This window comes from Heterodontus francisci, chromosome 3 (genome assembly GCF_036365525.1).
Source record: "Heterodontus francisci isolate sHetFra1 chromosome 3, sHetFra1.hap1, whole genome shotgun sequence".
NCBI classification, from domain to species: Eukaryota; Metazoa; Chordata; class Chondrichthyes; order Heterodontiformes; family Heterodontidae; genus Heterodontus; species Heterodontus francisci.
The window spans coordinates 90,351,058-90,373,875 of NC_090373.1; the positions used below are offsets into that span (position 1 = coordinate 90,351,058).

The 22,818-nt window shown below is 44.8% G+C and overlaps 1 protein-coding gene across 3 annotated transcripts in view; it reads left to right on the forward strand.

Moving 5' to 3' along the window:
• The window catches only part of LOC137358266 (proto-oncogene tyrosine-protein kinase LCK-like), a 134,116-nt gene that overhangs the window by 103,088 nt on the left and 8,210 nt on the right, over nucleotides 1-22,818 (forward strand). For all 3 annotated transcript variants that reach the window (XM_068024173.1, XM_068024181.1, XM_068024191.1), the window contains exons 9-11: nucleotides 2,387-2,563; nucleotides 6,012-6,088; nucleotides 22,407-22,557. In XM_068024173.1, coding sequence (XP_067880274.1) covers nucleotides 2,387-2,563; nucleotides 6,012-6,088; nucleotides 22,407-22,557 — 405 coding nt within the window. The remainder of the gene's footprint in view (nucleotides 1-2,386; nucleotides 2,564-6,011; nucleotides 6,089-22,406; nucleotides 22,558-22,818) is intronic.

Sequence of the window (22,818 nt, forward strand, 5' to 3'; positions counted from 1 at the left end):
ACTTGATTGGCACCCCATCTACAAACATTCACTCCCTCCACCACCAGCGTACAGTGGCAGCAGTGTGTACCATCTACAAGATGCACTGCAGCAATGCACCAAGGCTCCTTAGACAGCACCTTCCAAACCCACGACCTCTACCAACGAGAAGGACAAGGGCAACAAATGCATGGGAACACCACCACCTGCAAGCTCCCCTCCAAGTCACACACCATCCTGACTTGGAACTATATCACCGTTCCTTTACTGTGGCTGGGTCAAAATCCTGGAAATCTCTTCCTAACAGCACTGTGGGTGTACCTACCCCACATGGACTGCAGCGGTTCAAGAAGGCAGCTCACCACCACCTTCTCAAGGGCAATTAGGGATGGGCAATAAATGCTGGCCTGGCCAGCGATGCCCACATCCCATGAACGAATAGAAAAAAAATTTAGCACGGTGGTAGTGCCGCGCAACATGATAGAGGGTATTCTCAATGTGAAGACGGGACTTCGTATCCACAAGGACTGTGGAGTGGTCACTCCTACCAATACTGTCATGGATAGATGCATCTGCAACAGGTAGATTGGTGAGGACATGATCAAGTAGGCTTTCCCTCTTGTTGGTTCCCTCACCATCTGCCGCAGACCCAGTATAGCAGCTATGTCTTTTACGGCTCAGCCAGCTTAGTCAGTACTGGTGCTCCCGAGTCACTCTAGATCATGGACATTGAAGACCCCACTCAGAGTACATTCTGTGCCCTTTCAACCTTCAGTGCTTCCTCCAAGTGATGTTCAACATGGAAGAGTACTGATTCATCAGCTGGGGGGAGGGGGCGGTAGTTGGATATCAGCAGGAGGTTTCCTTGCCCATGTTTGACCTGATGCCATGAGACTTCATGGGGTCTGGAGTCAATTTTGAGGACTCCCAGGGAAACTCCCTCTCAACTGTATACCACTGTGCCACCACCTCTGGTGGGTCTGTCCTCTTGGTGGGATGGTGGTTGTGGTGTCTGGGACATTGTAAGGTATGATTCGGTGAGTATGACTGTCAGGCTGTTACTTGACTAGTCTGTGGAACAGCTCTCCCAATTTTGGCACAAGCCCCCAGATGTTAGTAAGGAGGACTTTGCAGAGTCGACAGGGCTAGGTTTGCCATTGTTGTTTCCGGTGCCTAGGTTGATGCCAGTTGGTCCGTCCAGTTTCATTCCTTTTACACTTTTCTCTAGTGGTTTGGTACAACTGAGTGGCTTGTTGGGCCATGTCAGAGGGCATTCAAGAGTCAACCACATTGCTGTGGGTCTGGAGTCACATGTAGGCCAGACCAGGATGGCAGATTTCCTTCCGTAAAGAACATTAGTGAACTAGATGGGTTTTTATGAAATTAGCAATGGTTCCATGGTCGTCATTACTGAGACTAGCTTTTTGAATTCCAGATTTATTAATTGAACTTAAATTCCACAACTGCCATGGTGGGATTTGAATCTGTGTCACCAGACCATTAGCCTGGGCCTCTGGACTACTAGTCTAGTGACATTACTACTATGCCACCACCTCCCCACGTGGTGCCACTATTCTCAGATATGACACTGGAAGTCCTGGTGGAAGGGGAGAGATGTCCTGTATCTGCAGGGGTTGAGCAGCCCTCTTTGCCCTTCTGTCTTTCTCTTTCTGCAGAAGCTGATGCTGCTCTGCCTGGCCCAATCTCCTCCTCCCATTTCTGCTACAGACCAAAGGGGACCTCTAACAAATTGCCTGTGATCAAGGACTCTCTTTCTCCAGGTGTCTCCTAAGGTTGTGTAGCACAGCATTCACTCTTTATAGGTGAAGATCTCAGAGAATTTCCAGAATAAATGTCGATAGTGTGTTGGTTATAGTCTTGACAAAGTGTTTCAGAAAGTCTCCCGATGTGTTTCAAAAGTCCTCTTCAAACCTCCAGCAGCAAGTGACAGTGAAATCTGAGCATAAGTTTAAGTACTGCTCGAAATCCTCTGCAACGACTTGTTTATTCGTGTTCAGCTGGTTACTGTTCAGAGAGGATGTTGAATGAAGCATTATCCACCAAAATAGCTTGCAACATCTTTAATGAGTGCTCGCAGGCAATTTAATTGTCAATCAGAGGCTTAATGATCCTCTGGGCAGCCGTTCCTAGCTCATCATTCAATCCTGCAACAAGAAGGTGTCTTGTGCGAAGCAAGGGCAAAACCAGCATTGTAGCTGAAGATCCCATCTTGGCCATCTCTTTACCATTTTAGGGTTTAAAGTATTGGCCCAAAACTTCCTATAATGTTTAAGGGCTCTGATTTTAAAATTCTTTGTGGAGTGTCACTCCCTTAGTCTGGGAATAAATAACAATACAAGAAATAATTGAATTTCATTTTCAGGACTGTATTTTTTTTTAAACACAGGCTACTATAATAATATCAAGATTGCCGTTAAGATGCTGAAGGAGGGTACCATGTCTCCTGAGGCTTTCCTCGCAGAAGCCAACCTTATGAAGGAACTTCGACATGACAAGCTAGTGCAGCTGTATGCAGTCGTGACGAAAGAACCCATATACATAGTAACAGAATACATGTCAAACGGTACAGTAATAATAATGCTTCCTGATATCTATCCAATGCAAATACACCTGTGCAGCAATGTGTACTCTGGTACAGAATTTTGAACTAAACAGTTTTGTTTTGGAGACGGCCTCCTTGTAACATTTGTAATTGAGAAAGTAAAAGCTTGGTTTTCGATCCTTTTAAAAAAAACTGCTGCCCCTCCCTTGTACAAGTGTGTCCATTCATCTGTCCACACATGTACAAGCATTCCGTCAGGCCTGTCCCATGCTCCACTCCAAGTTTTGTTGACAGAACAAATGTTACAGTCTGACACAAGTGTGTCTTCCTTTCTCATCCATATGATTTTTGCCCACATGTAGTTACTGTGAAGTGAGGAGGGGTCAAAGGACTTCCCCCTTTTCCCTCTCCTTTTTTAACCACAACAGGTGTAATTCTTTCTTAAAGTGGATATACTGACCAATTCAGTAGGTGATTGGTTCTTGTTACGTTCATAGCAAGAACCAGTCGGACATATTTTCTTGAGTTTAACAAAGAAAGAGGTTAACTGAACTAACAAAAAATAATAAACAATGTGCTAACTTTCACCCACACACACTAGAGGTTTACACACACATAAATAGGTTACAAAGTCGGAAAGGTGGATTGGTTGAGTTAGAGTCCATAAAAAAGGTATACAGACTCTGGAGTTTGGTGATTCGGCTGGCTTCTAGCTGAATTCAGTGGCCCTGAGTCTTTTAGTTTGAAGAAGTGGATGACTGGTTCAGTGAGTCTCTTAGAGATAGCGATGTGAATGATTTCTTCCAACGGGGTTTCTAATTGTAGCTGGAGTATGCAAAGATGGTCAGTCAACAGGCAGGATTTGAAAGCATTCAAGCTGGAATGGAGAGACAGAGAGAGACCCACTTAGGGTCTGCACATGTCAGAGTCCAGTTGCTTCTCCTCTGCTGCAGAGAAAACACGAGCTTAAAAAAACACAAATGGGGAGGGTCTTGGCACATGACAGTCACTCAGTGATTCAAACATAGCAATTAGCACTATTTCTTCTTGCTGAGAGAACAGCTAGTTCCTTTAAACTTCCTGGGCCTTGGTTCTTGCTGTGGACTGAGCAGACATTTTGTCTGTCTCCTCACAGTCCTTTGCAATGTAGGATACACTAGCAAACTATGTGATCATCTTAAGCTGAAAAGATGACTTTGCTGGCAGCTTATCTTTTAAAAATGTCTTTTTGAAAAAAATACAAATTCAGATCTCCAGTCAGTGCATTAAAGGAAATTATCATTCAACAAAGCACATTGGCGTAACAATATTAAAATGAAGATCAAAAATTAGGACTTGTTAAATGTATTTATCAGAAGGGCAGATCCAGTCAAATAAGTTTCAGCAACTAACCTCTGACCACATGATGATGTCCAGCCTAAAATTAAAAAAAATTGCTGATAATACTCAGCGGGCAGGTCTGGCAGTATCTGTGGCAGAGAAATGGAGTTGCTGCTTTTGGTTGGAACTGGGAAATGGTATAGAAATAATGTGTTTTAAGCAAGTAGAGAGGCAGGGAAAGGGGAGAAAAGAGGAAAGGACAACAGGGAAGATCTGCAATAGGGTGGATGGCCAGAGTGCAAAAGGGGATGGTAATGAGACAGGTAAAGAACAAAAGATGAGTCTAGAGGATGAGCCATTACCAGTGCCTGCTGTCTGATCTGAAATTGTTGAACTTGATGTTGAATCCAATAGGTTGTAAAGTGCCTGATCAAAAGATGAGGTGATATTCCTTGAGCTTCCATGGAGTTTAATTGAAACAGTGTAGGAGACCTAGGACAGAGGTCAGTGGGAGTAGGGTGGAGAATTAAAATGGCAAGTAATCAGAAGCTCAGGGTCACCAAAAGTTCTTTTCTAATTTATGCCAATTGTGCTGTAAACAAAAACCAGTAATACTTTCAAATTATTAGTTAAAAAAATTTCATCAAGGCTCCAGTTGCTGTAAATAGGTACCAATGTCATTCAGTATCTGAGATATATATATATATATATCAAATTGCCCACAAAACAATTTAATGCTGCAAAGTTTCCTTTATATCTTGGCTGATTTTTAAGGACAGTCATGTTACTTCAGGTTTTCAATACCTCACTGCTGAAATAATTTATTTAATCTGTGCACTGTTTACAAGGAGATAAAGGTGCCTGGCAATATATTAAATGGAATATACTACAGTATATTTGTATAAATTAAATCTTTACCTATCTGTACAAATTAGTTTGACTAATTAACATATTTCTTTTATCCACAGGTGTACCACAGTATTTCATTTTAAAATGCAATTGAATAGATCCTCCATTTTTTTTCTCCATCATTTTACACAGAGCTGTAGTTACTGGGCAGAAATCAATGTAGGCAGGTTTATGAGCCTGAATCAGCACTGGCCACAGAGCATGTGTCCCAACTGGGAGGCTGGAAATTGGGCCTTGAGCCTCATTAACATTATCTCGGTGAGCTGTTAGCATCTGTCTCTCCTCCATAGTCAGTTTGCCCATTTGATATCTTTTGGACCATTTTTCTCACTGGCAAAGGGGAGGGGTGGAGGTGATCAACATTACTGTGGAGTCCTGGGACACCCCTGGCTCCACAAACGTTATTTTAGGAAGTTTAAAAAGAAAACCTCACCAATTGCTGGAGGTTGCAGTGGCCACTAAGAAATCGTGAGTGAAACAGGCCCAGCTTTTACTCTAATCATCCCAAACTAATTACAGTAAACAAATCTAAACAGGTGTTGGGCTCCTCATTTACAGATGTAAGGGAATTGACACCTGTTTTAGGTGACTGGCAGGAATGCCAGATAAATAGTTTGACCCACTCAGGCGTTCTTTTGGGTGCAGGCCATTGGTCCCCAGAATTGGCCCTTGTGCATGTTTTCTGCCCATAAATGGGTTCAATGAGGTCCAATTTTTGCTTCAATTCATCCTGTAATGAATTTGGGCTCACAATTTGTGTTCCACTTTTTGATTAATTGCTAATACTGTACTCCACACTTTCTACCTGGTTACCCGGCACAGTGGCGCAGTGGTTAGCACTGCAGCCTCACAGCTCCAAGGACCCAGGTTTGATTCTGGGTACTGCCTGTGCGGAGTTTGCAAGTTCTCCCTGTGACTGCGTGGGTTTTCGCCGGGTGCTCCAGTTTCCTCCCACAGCCAAAGACTTGCAGGTGATAGGTAAATTGGCCGTTGTAAATTGCCCCCAGTGTAGGTAGGTGGTAGGGAATATGGGATTACTGTAAGGTTAGTATAAATGGGTGGTTGTTGGTCGGCACAGACTCGGTGGGCCTGTTTCAGTGCTGTATCTCTAAATAAAAAAATATAAAAATAAGATGAATGTTCAGTGAGTGGAATGTGTTACTGATACTGCAGGGTTCTCTTCCTTCATCAACGATGATGACTTTAATGTGATTTGACCATGTGTCTTATTCTCCTGCAGGGAGTTTGCTGGACTTTTTAAAGACTGATGAAGGAAGTAAGATACAGCTCACAAAATTAATTGACATGTCTGCTCAGGTTAGTCTGCTGGGATTATTTTATATTTTTAGTTCTATTTCATTTTGCTCCATCACTGACTGCCACTGCAGGAAAATGGCTGACTCAAACTGTAGCTGACCCAACCTGACTACTTTCTGTGCTTAGTCGGCACATAGTAGATGGAATTTAATTCTGCCCTTGGGAGCAAGCTGGGTGAGAGGGGGTTGGCGTGGTGTGGGGAGGCCGTATAATCAGGTGGGACAGTGCAGAGTGGACAGCCAATTGCCTTCTTGACTCCCCCAACCCGTCCCCCCCACCCCCACTGATTGAGTCAGGGGTGGGGATGGTTGAAGACGGCCTACCCACCGAAGGCCAATTGAGGCTCTTAGGTGGCAAATTAATGACCACTTAAGGACCTCAACCCTCTTCTGGGGTATACCCTGGCAGCCTCCCTATGGGCTCGATTTGGGGGGTCCTTCCTGATCGAGCAACACGTAGCCCATGGAGGGTCCCTTTGGCAGAAAGGACTGTACCTGCTGAAAGAGCCCCCCCCACCCCATCCCAAACCTTGCATCCCCCATCCCTCGCTGGGGCCTGCCTGACTAGCCCTGGTGAGCTCACAACACTCAGCTGCCTTCTGGGGCCTCCTTCATGGCTGCTGCTGCAGGACTTGCTGCAGTCCCAGCATTGGCCATTGCTCCTGGGGTGGAGCTGCTGGGACTGAAGAGCTGCTGGCCCTATGATTGGCCGGCAGCTCTTGGAGGCAGACTCTTCGCCTTTCATGGCATGGGAACCTCGGCGCCAGGCAGTAAACTGCCCGATTGACACTTAGTCTCGTTGAGGCTTCCAAACTGGCCGTGGCAGGGTTGCCACTGGCTTTCCGGCCAGTGGACAAGGCCACCACTGTAGCCCTTAAATTTAGCCCAGTGTGATACTAGGGTTCATTAATCACTGCTGTCTGTACTTATTAAACAGACAGTATTTTCGGCAGAGATTATTTTACAGCCACTGTGATAGAATGATACACCACAGAAGGAGGCCATTCAGCCCATTGTTTCTGTGCCGGTTCTTTGTAGAGCTATCCATTTAATGCACCTCCACTGCTCTTTCCCACAGCCCTGTAAATTTTCATATCTCCTCATATCAATATTACAAGAAACGTATATCAGTGGAAATAATATCTTGACCAGGAATTTCTTCAAGTATTCTCCCACAGTAATTCTGACAGAAGTGTGATGAAAATCCAAGATAAACTATGTAAACAGGATTTCTGCTGAGCCTCTACTGAAGTTAAGGCAGCTAACTGGGAGATCCCTGAGAAAATTCCTGTTTGTCATGTTTTTGGATTCCTATACAGAGTATATAATCACCAGGACTTTATATGGTGTTCTGCTGATCAGCAGCCATGACTCTGGCGGAAATCCCGAATAAACTGCGCAGATTTAGAAATGCCATGTTCTTGCATTCCCCACAAATCTGTTTGAATGTGATAATACTGTGCATTTTTGGAAACTTACCAATCCCTTATCAGTAGCCAGAATCACTGAAGGGAATTCAGGCCGCAAATTTTAAAAAGTCAAACACTAAATGAAAAAGTGACACACATGAGCTGCAGAAATCCGTGCCAATTCAGGTGGACCTGTTGTAAGCTTGGCTGGGACTCAAATATGTCAGGTTCTCGACTTCAGTTGGCCATTCTTTGGTGGTCTTAGAACCGTAGAAATATAACGGCACAGAAGGAGGCCATTCAGCCCATCGTGTCTGCGCTGGCCGAAAAAAAACTAGCCGCCCAATCTAATCCCACATTCCAGCACCTGGTCCATGGACTTGCAGGTTACAGCACTTCAGGTGCATGTCCAGGTACCTTTTAAAAGAGTTGAGGGTTTCTGCCTCCACCACCATTCCTGGCAGTGAATTCCAGACACCTGCCACCCTCTGGGTGAAAAAGCTTTTCCTCATGTCCCCTCTAATCCTTCAGCCAATCACCTTAAATCTGTGCCCTTTGGTAATTGACCTCTCCACAATGGGAAACAGGTCCTTCATGCCTACTCTATCTAGGCCCCTCATAATTTTGTACACATCAATTAAGTCACCCCCTCAGCCTCCTCTGTTCTATGGAAAACAACTGGAGCCGTTCCAATCTTTCCTCATAGCTGCAACTTTCAAGCCCTGGCAGCATTCTTGTAAATCTCCTCTGTACTCTCTCTAGTTGTAATGTGCTAACCAGAACTGTACGCAATACTCCAGCTGTGGCCTAACCAGCATTTTATACAGTTTCAGCATTACATCTTTGCTTTGTATTCTATACCTCGGCCAATAAAGGAAAGCAGTCCAGATGCCTTCTTAACCACTCTGTCTACCTGTCCTGCCACCTTCAGGGACCTGTGGACATGCACTCCAAGGTCTCTCACTTCTTCTACCCCTCCCAATATCCTCCCATTTATTGTGTATTCCCTTGCTTGATTTGCCCTCCCCAAATGCATTACCTCACGCTTCTCCAGATTGAATTCCATTTGCCACTTTTCCACCCACTCAACCAAACATTTGATATCATTCTGGAGTCTACAGCTATCCTCTTCAACTACATGGCCAATTTTTGTGTCATCTGCAAATTTCCCAATCATGCCTCCCACATTTGAGTGCAGGAGGGAGGGCTTTAGTTTCCTGAACCACTGGGTCTGTTTCTAGCGAAGGCGGGACCTGTACAAATTGGAAGGGTTGCACCCGAACCGGAATGGGACCAACATCCTTGCTGGGAGGTTTGCTCGTGCTGTTGTTGGGGGCGGTGGTGGGGGGGGGGCGGTGTTGGGGGTTAAACTAATTTGGCGGGGGGGGTGGGATACAGAGCGGAGGGTACAGTAGTGGGTGATGCACAGTCAAATATGGAAGAGAAATTAAGTCAGTTTGGAAGGCAGAGCAAAGATAGAGCTGCTGAGGCACAAGCGAATAGTGCAAGGCTAGATTGCATCTATTTTAACACAAGGAGTCTTACAAGTAAGGCAGATGAATTGAGGGTAATAAAAACAAGAAATGCTGGGAAATACTCAGCAGGTCTGGCAGCATCTGCAGAGAGAGAAGCAGGTTTCTGGTCAGTGAACTGACAGAGGCTAGAAATATAATAGGTTTTAAGCAGATAAAGCGGGGGTGGGGCAAGAGATAACCAAACAGAAGGTGTTGATAGGACAGGGTCGCAGAGAATAACTGACCAGACCAGAAGGTCATGGAGCAAAGGCAAACAGTATGTTAATGGTGTGTTGAAAGACAAAGCCTTAGTGCAGAGAGGGTGTTAATTGATAGAAAAATAGAACAACCTGGCCCAAAGCACAAACATGACAAAAAAAGCACTGGGTAAGCTCATGGTAAAAAAAAATGAATGATGAAACAAAATGAAATAAAATAAACAAATAAAAATAAAGAAAAAAAAGGGGGGGCTCATCATGATCTGAAATTATTGAACTCGGTGTTCAGTCCGGCAGGCTGTAGCGTGCCTAATCGGTAAATGAGATGCTGTTCCTCGAGCTTGTGTTGATGTTCACTGTAACACTACAGCAATCCCAGGACAGATATGTGGGCGTGTGAGCAAGGGGGTGTGTTGAAATGGCCAGCAACTGGAAGCTCGGGGTCACGCTTTCGAACTGAGCAGAGGTGTTCCGCAAAGTGGTCACCCAATCTGCATTTGGTCTCCCCAATGTAGAGGAGACCACATTGTGAGCAGCGAATATAGTATACTAAATTGAAAGAAGTACGAGTATATTGCTGCTTCACCTGAAAGGAGTCTGAGGTAATGGAGGAGTGGACCAGGGTGTCGCAGAGGGAACGATCCCTTCGGAATGCTGACAGGGGAGAGGCGGGGAAGATGAGCTTGGCAGTGGCATCATGCTGGACGTGGCGGAAATGGCGGAGGATGATCCTTTGGACATGGAGGCTGGTGGGGTGGAAAGTGAGGACAAGGGGAACCCTGTCTCGGTTCTGGGAGGGAGGGGAAGAGGTGAGGGTAGAGGAAATGGGACGGACACGGTTGAGAACCCTGTCAACAACAGTGGGGGGGAATCTTCGGTTGAGGTAAAAGGAAGACATATCAGAAGCGCTGTCGTGAAAGGTAGCATCATCAGAGCAGACGTGTCGGAGATGGAGAAGCTGAGAGAATGGAATGGAGTCCTTACAGGAGGCAGGGTGTGAAGAAGTGTAGTCGAGGTAGCTGTGGGAGTCGGTGGGCTTATAATTAATATTAGTAGATAGACTATCCCCAGAGATGGAGACAGAGAAGTCGAGGAAGGGAAGGGAAGTGTCAGACATGGACCATGTGAAGGTGAGAGAAGGGTGGAAATTGGAAGCAAAGTTGATAAAGTTTTCCAGTTCAGGGCGGGAGCAGGAAACAGCACCAATACAGTCATCAATGTATGGAAAAAGAGTTGGGGAATGGGGCCTGAGTAGGACTGGAACAAGGAATGTTCGACATATCCCACAAAAAGACAAGCATAACTAGAACCCATGCGGGTACCCATTGCAACACCTTTTACTTGAAGGAAGTGCGTGGAGTTGAAGGAGAAGTTGTTCAATGTGAGAACAAGTTCAGCCAGGCGGAGAAGGGTGGTGGTGGATGGGGACTGGTTGAGCCTCTGTTCAAGGAAGAAGCAGAGAGCCCTCAAACCGTCCTGGTGGGGGATGGAGGTATAGAGAGATTGGACGTCCATAGTGAAGAGGAGGCGGTTGGGGCCAGGAAACTGGAAATTATCAACATGACGTAGGGCGTCAGAAGAGTCACGAATGTAGGTGGGAAGAGACTGGACCAGCGGAGAAAAGATAGAGTCAAGATAGGAAGAAATAAGTTCTGTAGGGCAGGAACAGGCTGAAACAATGAGTCTGCTGGGACAGTCCTGTTTGTGGATTTTGGGAAGGAGGTAGAAGCGGGCTGTCCGGGGTTGCGGGACTATGAGGTTGGAAGGTGAATTGAGGACATTGATTAACACATGGGAATATGATATTATTGCTATCACAGAGACATGGTTGAGGGAGGGCAGGACTGGCAGCTCAAAATTCCAGGATATAGAATCGTCAGGGCCTGTGGGGGGGGGGGGGGGGGGAGGGGCGGTGGTGGTGTATAAGAGGAGGTGGCATTGCACTATTGATCAAGGAGTCAATTACTGCAGTGAGGAGGGATGATATCTTAGAAGGTTCCTCAAATGAAGCCATATGGGTAGAACAAAAACAAAAAGGGGGCAATCATTTGACTGGGAGTGTACTACAGGCCTCCAAACAGTTAAGGAGAGATAGAGGAGCAGATATGTAGACAAATCTCAGAGGTGTAAAAATATGGTAATAATAGTAGGGGATTTCAACTTCCCCAATATTAACTGGGATAGTCTTAGTGCAAAAGGCTTAAAGGGGGCGGAATTCTTAAAGTGCATACAAGAGAGCTTTTTGAGTCAGCATGTAGAAAGTCCTACAGGAGAAGGGGCGTTACTGGACCTAATCCTAGGGAATGAGGCCAGACAAGTGGTAGAAGTGTCAGTGGGGGGGCATTTTGGGGATAGTGACCATAACTCTGTAAGATTTAAGGTAGTTATGGAAAAGGACAAAGATGGACCAGAAATAAAGGTACTGAATTGGGGAAAGGCCAATTTCAATATGATAAAGCAGGATCTGGCCAAAGTGGACTGGGAGCAGTTACTTGTACGAAAGTCTACATCAGACCAGTGGGAGTCATTCAAAAAGGAAATAGTGAGGGTTCAGGGCCATCATGTTCCCGTGAAGGTGAAGGGTAGGACCAATAAGTCCAGGGAATAAAAGCAAAATACTGCGGATGCTGGAAATCTGAAACAAAAACAAGAAATGCTGGAATCACTCAGCAGGTCTGGCAGCATCTGTGGAAAGAGAAGCAGAGTTAACGTTTCGGGTCAGCGACCCTTCTTCGGAACTGACAAATATTAGAAAAGTCACAGATTATAAACAAGTGAGGTGGGGGTTGGGCAAGAGATAACAAAGGAGAAGGTGCAGATTGGACCAGGCCACATAGCTGACCAAAAGGTCCCGGAGCAAAGGCAAACAATATGTTAATGGTGTGTTGAAAGACAAAGCATTAGTATAGATTAGGTGTGAATACACTGAATATTGAACAGCAGCAAGTGGAAACCTGAAGAAAAACAACCTGAAAAAAACAGTGGGTAAGCAAACTGAACGAACTAAGATGAAATGAAATAAATGCAAAAAAAGATTGTAAAAAATGTAAAAAGGAATGTGAAAAAAAGGAAGAAAAAATAACTAAAAATGACTAAAAATGAAAGCAAAGTGGGGGGCTGTCATGCTCTGAAATTATTGAACTCAATGTTCAGTCCGGCAGGCTGTAGTGTGCCTAATCGGTAGATGAGATGCTGTTCCTCGAGCTTGCGTTGATGTTCACTGGAACACTGCAGCAATCCCAGGACAGAGATGTGAGCATGAGAGCAGGGGGGAGTGTTGAAATGGCAAGCAACCGGAAGCTCAGGGTCCTGCTTGCGGACTGAGCGGAGATATTCCGCAAAGCGGTCACCCAGTCTGCGCTTGGTCTCCCCAGTGTAGAGGAGACCACACTGTGAGCAGCGAATACAGTATACTACATTGAAAGAAGTACAAGTAAATCGCTGCTTCACCTGAAAGGAGTGTTTGGGGCCTGGGATAGTGAGGAGAGAGGAGGTAAATGGGCAGGTATTACACCTCCTGCGATTGCAAGGGAAGGTGCCCTAGGACGGGGACGAGGTGGTGGGGGTAATGGAGGAGTGGACCAGGGTGTCGCGGAGGGAACGATCCCTTCGGAATGCTGACAGGGGAAGGGAGGGGAAGATGCGACTGGTAGTGGCATCACGCTGGAGGTGGCGAAAATGGCGGAGGATGATCCTTTGGATATGGAGGCTGGTGGGATGAAAAGTGAGGACAAGGGGAACCCTGTCACGGTTCTGGGAGGGAGGGGAAGGGGTGAGGGTAGAGGTGCGGGGAATGGGTCGGATACGGTTGAGGGCCCTGTCAACCACAGTGGGGGGAAATCCTCGGTTGAGGAAAAAGGAGGTCATATCAGAAGCACCGTCATGGAAGGTAGCATCATCAGAGCAGATGCGTCGGAGACGGAGAAACTGGGAGAATGGAATGGAGTCCTTACAGGAGGTAGGGTGTGAAGAAGTGTAGTCGAGGTAGCTGTGGGAGTCAGTGGGCTTATAATGGATATTGGTAGAGAAGTCCAGGGAACCCTGGATGTCAAGGGATTTAGAGGATTGGTAAGGGAAAAAAAGGAGGCTTATGGCAGATTCAGAGGGCTGAAAACAGCGGAGGCCCTAGATGAGTATAGAAAGTGTAAGGGGGTACATAAAAAAGTAATTAGGAGAGCGAAGAGGGGACATGAAAAAACACTGGCAGTCAAGATAAAGGAAAATCCCAAGACGTTTTATAAGTATATTAAGGGCAAGAGGATAACCAGGGAAAGAGTAGGGCCCAAAGTGGCAATCTGTGTGTGGAGTCGGAGGACATAGGGTGGTTTTAAATGATTACTTTTCATCTGTGTTCACTATGGAGAAGGACAATGTAGGTGTAGAGATCAGGGAGGGGGATTGTGATCGACTCAAATAAATTAGCATTGAAAGGGAGGAAGTATTAGCAGTTTTAGTGGGCTTAATAGTGGTTAAATCCCCAGGCCCAGATGAGATGTATCCCAGGCTGTTATGTGAGGCAAGGGAGGAGATAGCAGGGGCTCTGACACAAATTTTCAAATCCTCTGTGGCCACAGGAGAGGTGCCAGAGGACTGGAGGACAGCGAATGTGGTACCATTATTCAAGAAGGGTAGCAGGGATAAACCAGGTAATTACAGGCCGGTGAGTCTAACATCAGTGGTTGAGAAACTATTGGAAAAAATTCTGAGGGACAGGATTAATCTCTGCTTGGAGAGGCAGGGATTAATCAAGGATAGTCAGCATGGCTTTGTCAGGGGGAGATCGTGTCTAACAAACTGGATTGAATTTTTCGAGGCGGTGACTCGATGTGTAGATGAGGGTAAAGCAGTTGATGTAGTCTACATGAACTTCAGTAAGGCTTTTTATAAGGTCCCGCATGGGAGATTGGTTAAGAAGGTCAGAGCCTATGGGATCCAGGGCAATTTGGCAAATTGGATCCAAAACTGCCTTAGTGCAGGAGGCAGAGGGTAATGGTCAAGGGTTGTTTTTGTGAGTGGAAGCCTGTGACCAGTGGTGTACCTTAGTGATCGATGCTGGGACCCTTGCTGTTTGTAGTGTACATTAATGATTTAGACGTGAATATAGGAGATATGATCAGTAAGTTCACAAATGACACGACAATTGATGGTGTCGTAAATAGTGAGGAGGAAAGCCTTAGATTGCAGGATAATGTAGATGGGCTGGTAAGATGGGCAGAGCAGTGGCAAATGGAATTTAATCCTGAGAAGTGTTCGGTGATGCATTTTGGGAGGATTAACAAGACCAGGGAATATACAATGGGTGGTAGGAAGTACAAAGGTCAGAGGGACCTTGGTGTACTTGTCCATAGATCACTGAAGGCAGCAGCTCAGGTAGATAAGGTGGTTAGGAAGGCATATGGGATACTTGCCTTTATTAGCCGAGGCATAGAATATAAGAGCGGGGAGATTACGATGGAGCTGCATAAGACGCTAGTTAGGCCACAGCGGGAGTACTGTGTACAGTTCTGGGCACCACACTATATGAAGGATGTGGTTGCACTGGAGAGGGTGCAGAGGAGATGCTATAGCATGTTGCCTGGGCTGGAGCATTTCAGCTATGAAGAGGGACTGAATAGGCTAGGGTTGTTTTCCTTCGAGCAGAGAAGGCTGAGAGGGTCCTGATTGAGGTTTACAAAATTATGAGCCGCATAGATATGGTAGATAGGAAGAAACCTTTTCCTTTAGTGGAGGTGTCAATAACTAGGGGGCATAGATTTAAGGCAAGGGGCAGGAGGTTTAGAGGGGATTTGAGAAAAAAAAATTTCACCCAGAGGTTGGTTTGAATCTGGAACACACTGCCTGAAGAGGTGGTAGAGGCAGGAACCCTCACAACATTTAAAAAGTATTTAGATGAGCACTTGAAATGCCATAGCCTACAAGGCAACGGGCCAAGTTCTGGAAAATGGGATTAGAATAGATAGGTGCTTGATGGTTGGCACGGACACGATGGGCCAAAGGGCCTGTTTCTGTGCTGTATAACTCTATGACTCTATGAGTCCAAATAATTAATATATACCACAAACACCAAGGGACCCAACACTGAGCCCTGTGGAACGCCACTGGAAACTGCTTTCCATTCGCAAAAACGTCAGTCGACTACTATTCTTTGTTTCCTGTCACTGAGCCAATTTTGGATCCAACCTGCCACATTCCCCTGTATCCCATGCGATTTCATTTTTCTGACCAGTCTGCCATGCAGCACCTTATCAAATGCCTTACTAAAATCTATGTAAACCACACCTACTGCACTGCCCTCATCAATCCTCCTGGTCACTTCCTGAAAAACTTAATCAAGTTAGTAAAACATGTTCTTCCCCTAACAAATCCATGCTGACTTTCCCTGATTAATCCATGCCTTTCTAAGTGGCAGTTTAACCTGTCTCTCAGAATTGATTCTAATAATTTACCGACCAATGAGGTCTTCTAGGGCTAGAGCCTCTGCTTGACTCTACAAGGCCATTGACATCAGGGGGACTTGGCCAGAGTTGAGAACCCTGGAAGGCCAGCATTTCTATGCCTCAGTCCTTAGTCAGGACCCGTGTGGGATTAGAAGAGGTTTGCTTCATCTGACAAGGTATGTCTCTGACCCCTTGGGGGGGGCTCTCAGGCCAGGTTTGAGGTCTAGATTCCCAAATAGGAAGATGCAGCTGTTTCTTTATAAATATTTAAAAACTATCCTTAACATAAGTAAATTTAACATCCTACCTTAAGAATCCTGCTTGAAAAGACTAAATAACATGATTCATCATGGACCCATTTTATATGATGTGCTCAGCCTCAGGAGTGGTGTACTTCCAGAAGATTTGCTTAACTTTTAGCTCTGACCCAGAGCATGGCCTCCTCCACAGACTGAAATTACCACACTGCAAAAGGCAACAGCACTGTGCTTCAGGTGCATGGGTCTGCTGACTTGACCTTATGGTTTTGCGGCACCGACAGTGCTGGGAGTTTGCAACTAATAACTTGTTTTTCGAAGGTCCTATCATGACTGCACTTAATCAGTCAAACAGAGGTACAGAAACAGATGGCGCTTAAAGGTTTAAATATTTGAGCACTTTGACAATTATATCTTGTACCTGTTATCACTGTGATTCACAAGATAATATTTATTGTAAATGGTTTAATGCCACTTCCTGGCTCTGAGAAGATAGAGAAATAGTCAGACAAGTGTTGTGAGACCATTATCCAAATGATTGACAAAACTGCTGTTCTGACCAATTTCCAATCTCTGATACAAAAAGATAAAATAGTTGAGGCTTAATAAATGGGACACCCACGTATCAAGCTGATTGCTTCTGATATTTAATTGTTTATGTTCAGAGAGTAATCCAGAGAGTACCAAATCTGTGTAAGAGCAGGTGCTTGCTGTTTGTTAACTGCCTATTGGCTGGGGTGTACTGTGTTTTTCCTGTCAAGCAGATGAGTTAAGTGAATGAATCTGTACTGGAACTATTGTTCTCATCAGCTGGGCCTTGGCCTTTGCATTAAGTGTGCACAAAATGCAGTTGTGGGAAGCAATCTATTAAAGCTCACTTCATGGGGTGAATTTTAACCCCAAAATCAGGTGGGTTTGGGTCAGGTGAGATTTTTAAAAATTTAAAATCTCAAATCCATCTCCAACCTGCCCACTTCTGAGTTTAACTGAGTTTAACTTTGGGGCAGTACAGTGGTGCAGTGGTTAGCACCGCAGCCTCACAGCTCCAGTGACCCGGGTTCAATTCTGGGTACTGTCTGTGTGGAGTTTGCAAGTTCTCCCTGTGTCTGCGTGGGTTTCCTCCGGGTGCTCCGGTTTCCTCCCACATGCCAAAGACTTGCAGGTTGATAGGTAACTTGGCCTTTATAAATTGCCCCTAGTATAGGTAGGTGGTAGGGAAATATAGGGACAGATGGGGATGTGATAGGAATATGGAATTAGTGTAGGATTAGTATAAATAGGTGGTTGATGGTCGGCACAGACTCGGTGGGCCGAAGGGCCTGTTTCAGTGCTGTATCTCTAAATAAATAAATAAACTAAATAAAGGACAATAGATGGGCTGCCAACCCATTCTTCAGAGGCAGTTTGGCAATTTGATTATTTTAATGAGGCTGGCAGCCTCTGACTTAACCTGCTTTGCAGGCCAAACCCTGGCCGGGTGGGCTTGAGATACCCAGCAGCTGGAGGGAGGCAAGAACAGCTTCGGGGAGAAGCTATGTGCCTTTAGAGCAACTACTTAGGACCAAGAGGAGCAGGAGTGCTTCTCTTCCAACCCTCAGCTCTCCGTAGCCACCCTTTAGAACCCACCCAACCAATGCAAAGATCCCCGGATCGGATTCCTCTCCCTTTGCCCTAGCTTTAGGGATCGGACACTTCCACAGTCCCAGTAAGTAGCAGCTGTCTCCCTACTAGCTCTTGCTGCCTGGCAGCCAAGCTCTTCAATCAGGCTGACTTCCAACTGGGAACCTGTCAAGGAGAAAAGTCGCACACTGTAGGGTTAAAACTCCATAGCATATGGGGACACCTGGGCTTCTAGGTTTCCCATCTGAAACTCTGTCCCCTACCTATGCCACTTGCCTCAGTCAGTATTGGGGCCCATATCCTTGTGAAGTAGATTTCAGACCAGGGAGCCACTGGCGATAGCGGTTTGGAGTCCACCTGCTTGTTCATTTCCAAAGCACAACTGCGTTGTAAAATCATGGACTGCCCATGTGCCCTCTCCCAATGTGCAACTGATGGGTGAGGCACCTTACAGGGAGAGAAAAGACAGAAAAATTAACATTTCTGTGAGTTTCAGGGGGCGGGTAAATTTTAACTTTCACTGTAATCTTGGCGTTGCAGAATGGCCAACTGCTCTATACCCTACCTGATGCTTCTTTCTGTTGTCTGTGTAAATATATTATTTATGGCGACAGATGAACTTGTCTGATGAGTGGAGCCACCCATCAAGCTGTGTATACTAAATGATGAAATGAAATCAAAAAGCAAAATACTATAGTTTCTGGAATTCTGAAATAAAAGCAGAAAACACTCAGCCGGTCAGGCAACACCTGTGGAGTGAGGGAGGTAGGGTTAACATTTCAGGTCAATGACCTGGTTGTGACTCATTAATAAATTAGACACCAGCATAAATAGAACTATTGTTCAAAGCAACTTAAAATAAGGGTGACTGGATTGTGGGATATGGTCAGAAGATGATCATGGTGAGGTTAATGTAACAAAATGGACAGGCTTGGTGGGCCAAATAGTCTCTATGTCCCTAACAGTTCTTATATTCTTATAGATTCTTCTTCCACCCCACCCGCACCTCCTTTCACTTGCTCAAAGCCTATTACATTTTGAACTTTTCCCAGTTTTGATGCAAGGTCACAGATGCTGCCAGACCGGCTGAGTATTTCCAGTGCTGTTTTTATTTCAGATTTCCAGCATCAGCAGTATTTTGCTTTTATTTTAGTGTATTTTTTGTTGTGGGGTGGGGAGGGGAACAAGTCTCCCAGTATCGTTTTCTTTTTGGTTGCGGCTGATTTCCTGCTTCACAGGTGTAAGTTGCCGCTAAGATTTTGAAAGTCGTATTTTTAGCCATTCCTGTAGTCAGCATTCTCTGCAATTTTAAGCATGACAATTTCCATTAGTACAACATATTTAACATATTTCACGTAAGTAACATGTTCCAGCTGTTGTCAGTTTCTGGGGGTGGAGGGTGGAGGCGAGAGTCAGTTCATATCAGTGAACTATTACAGCTGTTGGTAGTCGGGGGTGTAGGATGGGAATGAGAGACTGACACCCACATTCGTGGTGAATGACTAATTTAAACAGGTTAACATTGTGCAAAATAGAAATGAGAGAATATTTCTATAATTCTCCTTGAATCCACTAAAAACTTTAAATCCAATCTAGTACTAAAATTGCTGTATATATTCAAAAAAGGGTTAATCTATCTATAGTTTGCACTGTTGCTAAAATTAGATGTATGCTGTCAGCAAGATAAGAAGATGCAGATTTAGGAAGACGTGGCCAGCCAGAGAATGCTGTTGCTGTTTTACCACTACCTCCTATCACTGTGAGATCAGCAGAGGAAATGAATTCATTGCTTCCATTTTCCACTGCGATAAGCACATTTTTTTTAAATGCCTTGAGGTGAAGAAATAAAATACTGTAGGCAATTGTCCATTTAAGATTTGGAAGTAATTTGTAGCAGTTTTACAGAGTGGTAGAATTCTTAGTGCTGCTGGCCCAAAATGTAGAACTCCATTGTATTCACCAAATTGGTTGCTGTGACAACAGAAAACCTCTTGGACTCAGGACGAGTTTTTACAATTTATTGTAAGCTATTGTATATCTTGGATTTAAGTAAGGAATAATTCTGCTTTTGAATCTTCTTAATAATCTTTGGCCTCCTTATCTCAAGAGACAATGGGTAAGCGCCTGGAGGTGGTCAGTGGTGTGTGGAACAGCGCCTGGAGTGGCTATAAAGGCCAATTCTAGAGTGACAGGCTCTTCCACAGGTGCTGCAGAAAAATTTGTTTGTCGGGGCTGTTACACAGTTGGCTCTCCCCTTGCACTTCTGTCTTTTTTCCTGCCAACTGCTAAGTCTCTTCGACTTGCCACACTTTAGCCCCGCCTTTATGGCTGCCCGCCAGCTCTGGCGAACGCTGGCAACTGACTCCTTTTGAATAAACAGGAGCATATTCATAGTAAACCTATAGAAAGAGGTTGAAAGGCAGTAACTACTCCAGTGAGCATTTAGAAAAGGCAAGAATGAAGCAGCAACAAAAGATTTTTTTTATTTGTTCATAGGGTGTGTTGCTGGCTAGGCCAGCATTTATTGCCCATCAGTAAATGCCCTTGAGAAGGTGGTGGTGAGCCACCTACTATATACAATACCTCCTTATGTCTTTCAGAAAGTTCCCAAAGATTTCCACAATGAATTACCTGGGAGGGCTGGGGTGGGGGAAGAAAAGCAATGTCTCTTACATAGGCATTACAGAAGCCAACTTTTCAATGGCAGGATGCCACAAACAGCAATGAAACAAACAGTTAATTTGTTTTTTGGTGGTATTGAAATCTCCTGACCAAGAAAAGAAGCTGTTTATGCCAGTGCAAAGTGACTTCTACCAGATACTACACAAAAAAACTTAGCTGTGGCAAAACAAAACTGTTGCAACCTGGGTTTCCTATTCAACCCCCAAATTGAGTTTCCAGCCCCATACCCTCTCCATCACAAAGATTGTTATCTTTGGGCTTCATAATGTTGCCTGTTTCTGCCTCTACCTCAGCTCATTTTCCAATGAAACCCTCATTCATGTCTTTCTCACTCTAAACTGAATGACTCCAATGTTCTCCTGGCTGACATCCCTCTATCATTTCACCCCTCCCTATCTCTGTAACCTGCTGGAGCCCTCTCCCCATACTCTCTGTTTCTCCAACACCAACCTTCACCTCACCAATCAATCATTAGCAGCTTTGCCTTCAGCTGTCTCAGATACATTATCTGGCATTCTCTCCTTAAACTCCATTTGTCTCTCCAGACCTCTCCTGTCCTTTAATTCAATTCTGGGTACTGCCTGTGTGAAGTTTGCAAGTTCTCCCTGTGTCTGCGTGGGTTTCCTCCAGGTGCTCCGGTTTCCTCCCACATGCCAAAGACTTGCAGGTTGATAGGTAAATTGGCCATTATAAATTGCCCCTAGTGTAGGTAGGTGGTAGGGAAATATAGGGACAGGTGGGGATGTGGTAGGAATATGGAATTAGTGTAGGATTAGTAGAAATGGGTGGTTGTTGGTCGGCACAGACTCGGTGGGCCGAAGGGCCTGTTTCAGTGCTGTATCTCTAAAATCTAAATTAAGTCCTCCTGTAAAATCTACCTCTGTTTTTGGTCACTTCTGTAATATATCCTCCTTCTGCTCATTGGCTTTGTGAAGATGACACCCTGTCTGATTGCTGAGTGGAAGCTAGGCACTTGCAGCACAGGAAGAAAGGATTTTTTTAAAAACACTATAGGATTGGTAGCTCTTTTAAAACTATTTCACTTGCCTGTGGATACTGGAATAAGTATGCACCACAATAGTTTGTGCTTGCTTTCTCTCATTGGAAAGTGGGAAGGAGCGGTACAGTGTTGAATCCCAGTTCTAGGAATATCCTACAACTGAGTGGGCCATGAATGAAGTCCCAGAGATCCATGGAGCAACAGATCCATTGGGAACCAGGCGTAAAAAGGAAATACATTGCACATGACCAAGGCCATAGTATGAATTTTCTTTTTATTCATTCATGGGATATGAGCAGGGCCAGCATTTATTGCCATCCCTAACTGTCCTTGTGAAATGTCTTTTTGAACCACTGCAGTCTGTGTGGTGTAGGTACTCCCATAGTTAGGGACCGAGTTCCAGAATAGTTAGTTCAGGAGAAAAACCTTGCCTTTGAAAGTGTTGTATATGACAGATTGAGATTATTATTAATGGTTAATTACAAGAGTTGGTGAAATACTGCATTTGAGACTAGTAACTGTTGGTGCACTTGCAGTGGAACAACCTATCGAGGTTCATCAGACGAAATGGTTACATCATTGTGCAGGAATCCTGAGGTACAGTGGGAGACTGTAAAATAGATAACTTTAATCAAGCTGCAAGAAAATCTCTAAAGCTGAGGAAGGTTCCTTACTGTGAGTCAGACCGTCATGCAAGAATTTTCACGTCATTACATAAGTCCAAAGAGCACAATACGTGAAAATGATCAGAGTAACAGATGTGTGAATGTGTCACAATTTTCACATTAGTGATGTTTTCACAAATTCATACAGAAGAATTTGTAGAAAACTATATTTACTATGAGCTCTCACGTAGATGCAGTAGACGTAGTCTTTGACCAGTGTTGTGCAGGGGAGTGCTGGGGGGTGATGTGGTGTCCTTTGATCTGGCATCTCTGTAGAGGGAGGACCTGGGGTTTGACAGAACTGGAGTGTGAATTGTGGGTTTAACTCACTGGTATATTTCTGATCTCTCAGCAAAGAGGGGATATGGAGGGGAATGGGCCTGACAGCATTGTTGGGGTAGGAAGAGATTATCCCATGACTGGCAGTGTATTAAGAAAAGCATTGAAAACTAATGATTCTAAGAACCATACAGTCATTTAATGGCAATTTTTAGATACTGGAATGTTTATTTTTCAGATTGCAGAGGGCATGGCATATATTGAACGGAAAAACTACATTCACAGGGACGTGCGAGCTGCCAATATTCTAGTATCAGATGTATTGGTTTGTAAGATTGCAGACTTTGGCCTTGCCAGACTTATAGATAATGAGTACACAGCACGTGAAGGTAAGTCTTTGTTTTGGATTCACACATTCTCATTGAGATATGTGTTCCTCAGGCCTTTGAGTAAATAGAATGCGCTTGCCATCCTTTCTGTTTTCAGAGGCTCGTTAGCCCCATTGTCCCATTAACTCCACTTCCCATTGTCCTATTTCATCACTGCTCCAGGCCAATGATGTGTCAAAGGAATTTGTAGGGATGACTGAAGTGTTTAGTTTGGAAGTTGAAGTCTACCTAACTGTCCCAATGCCAATCTAATTCAGGACC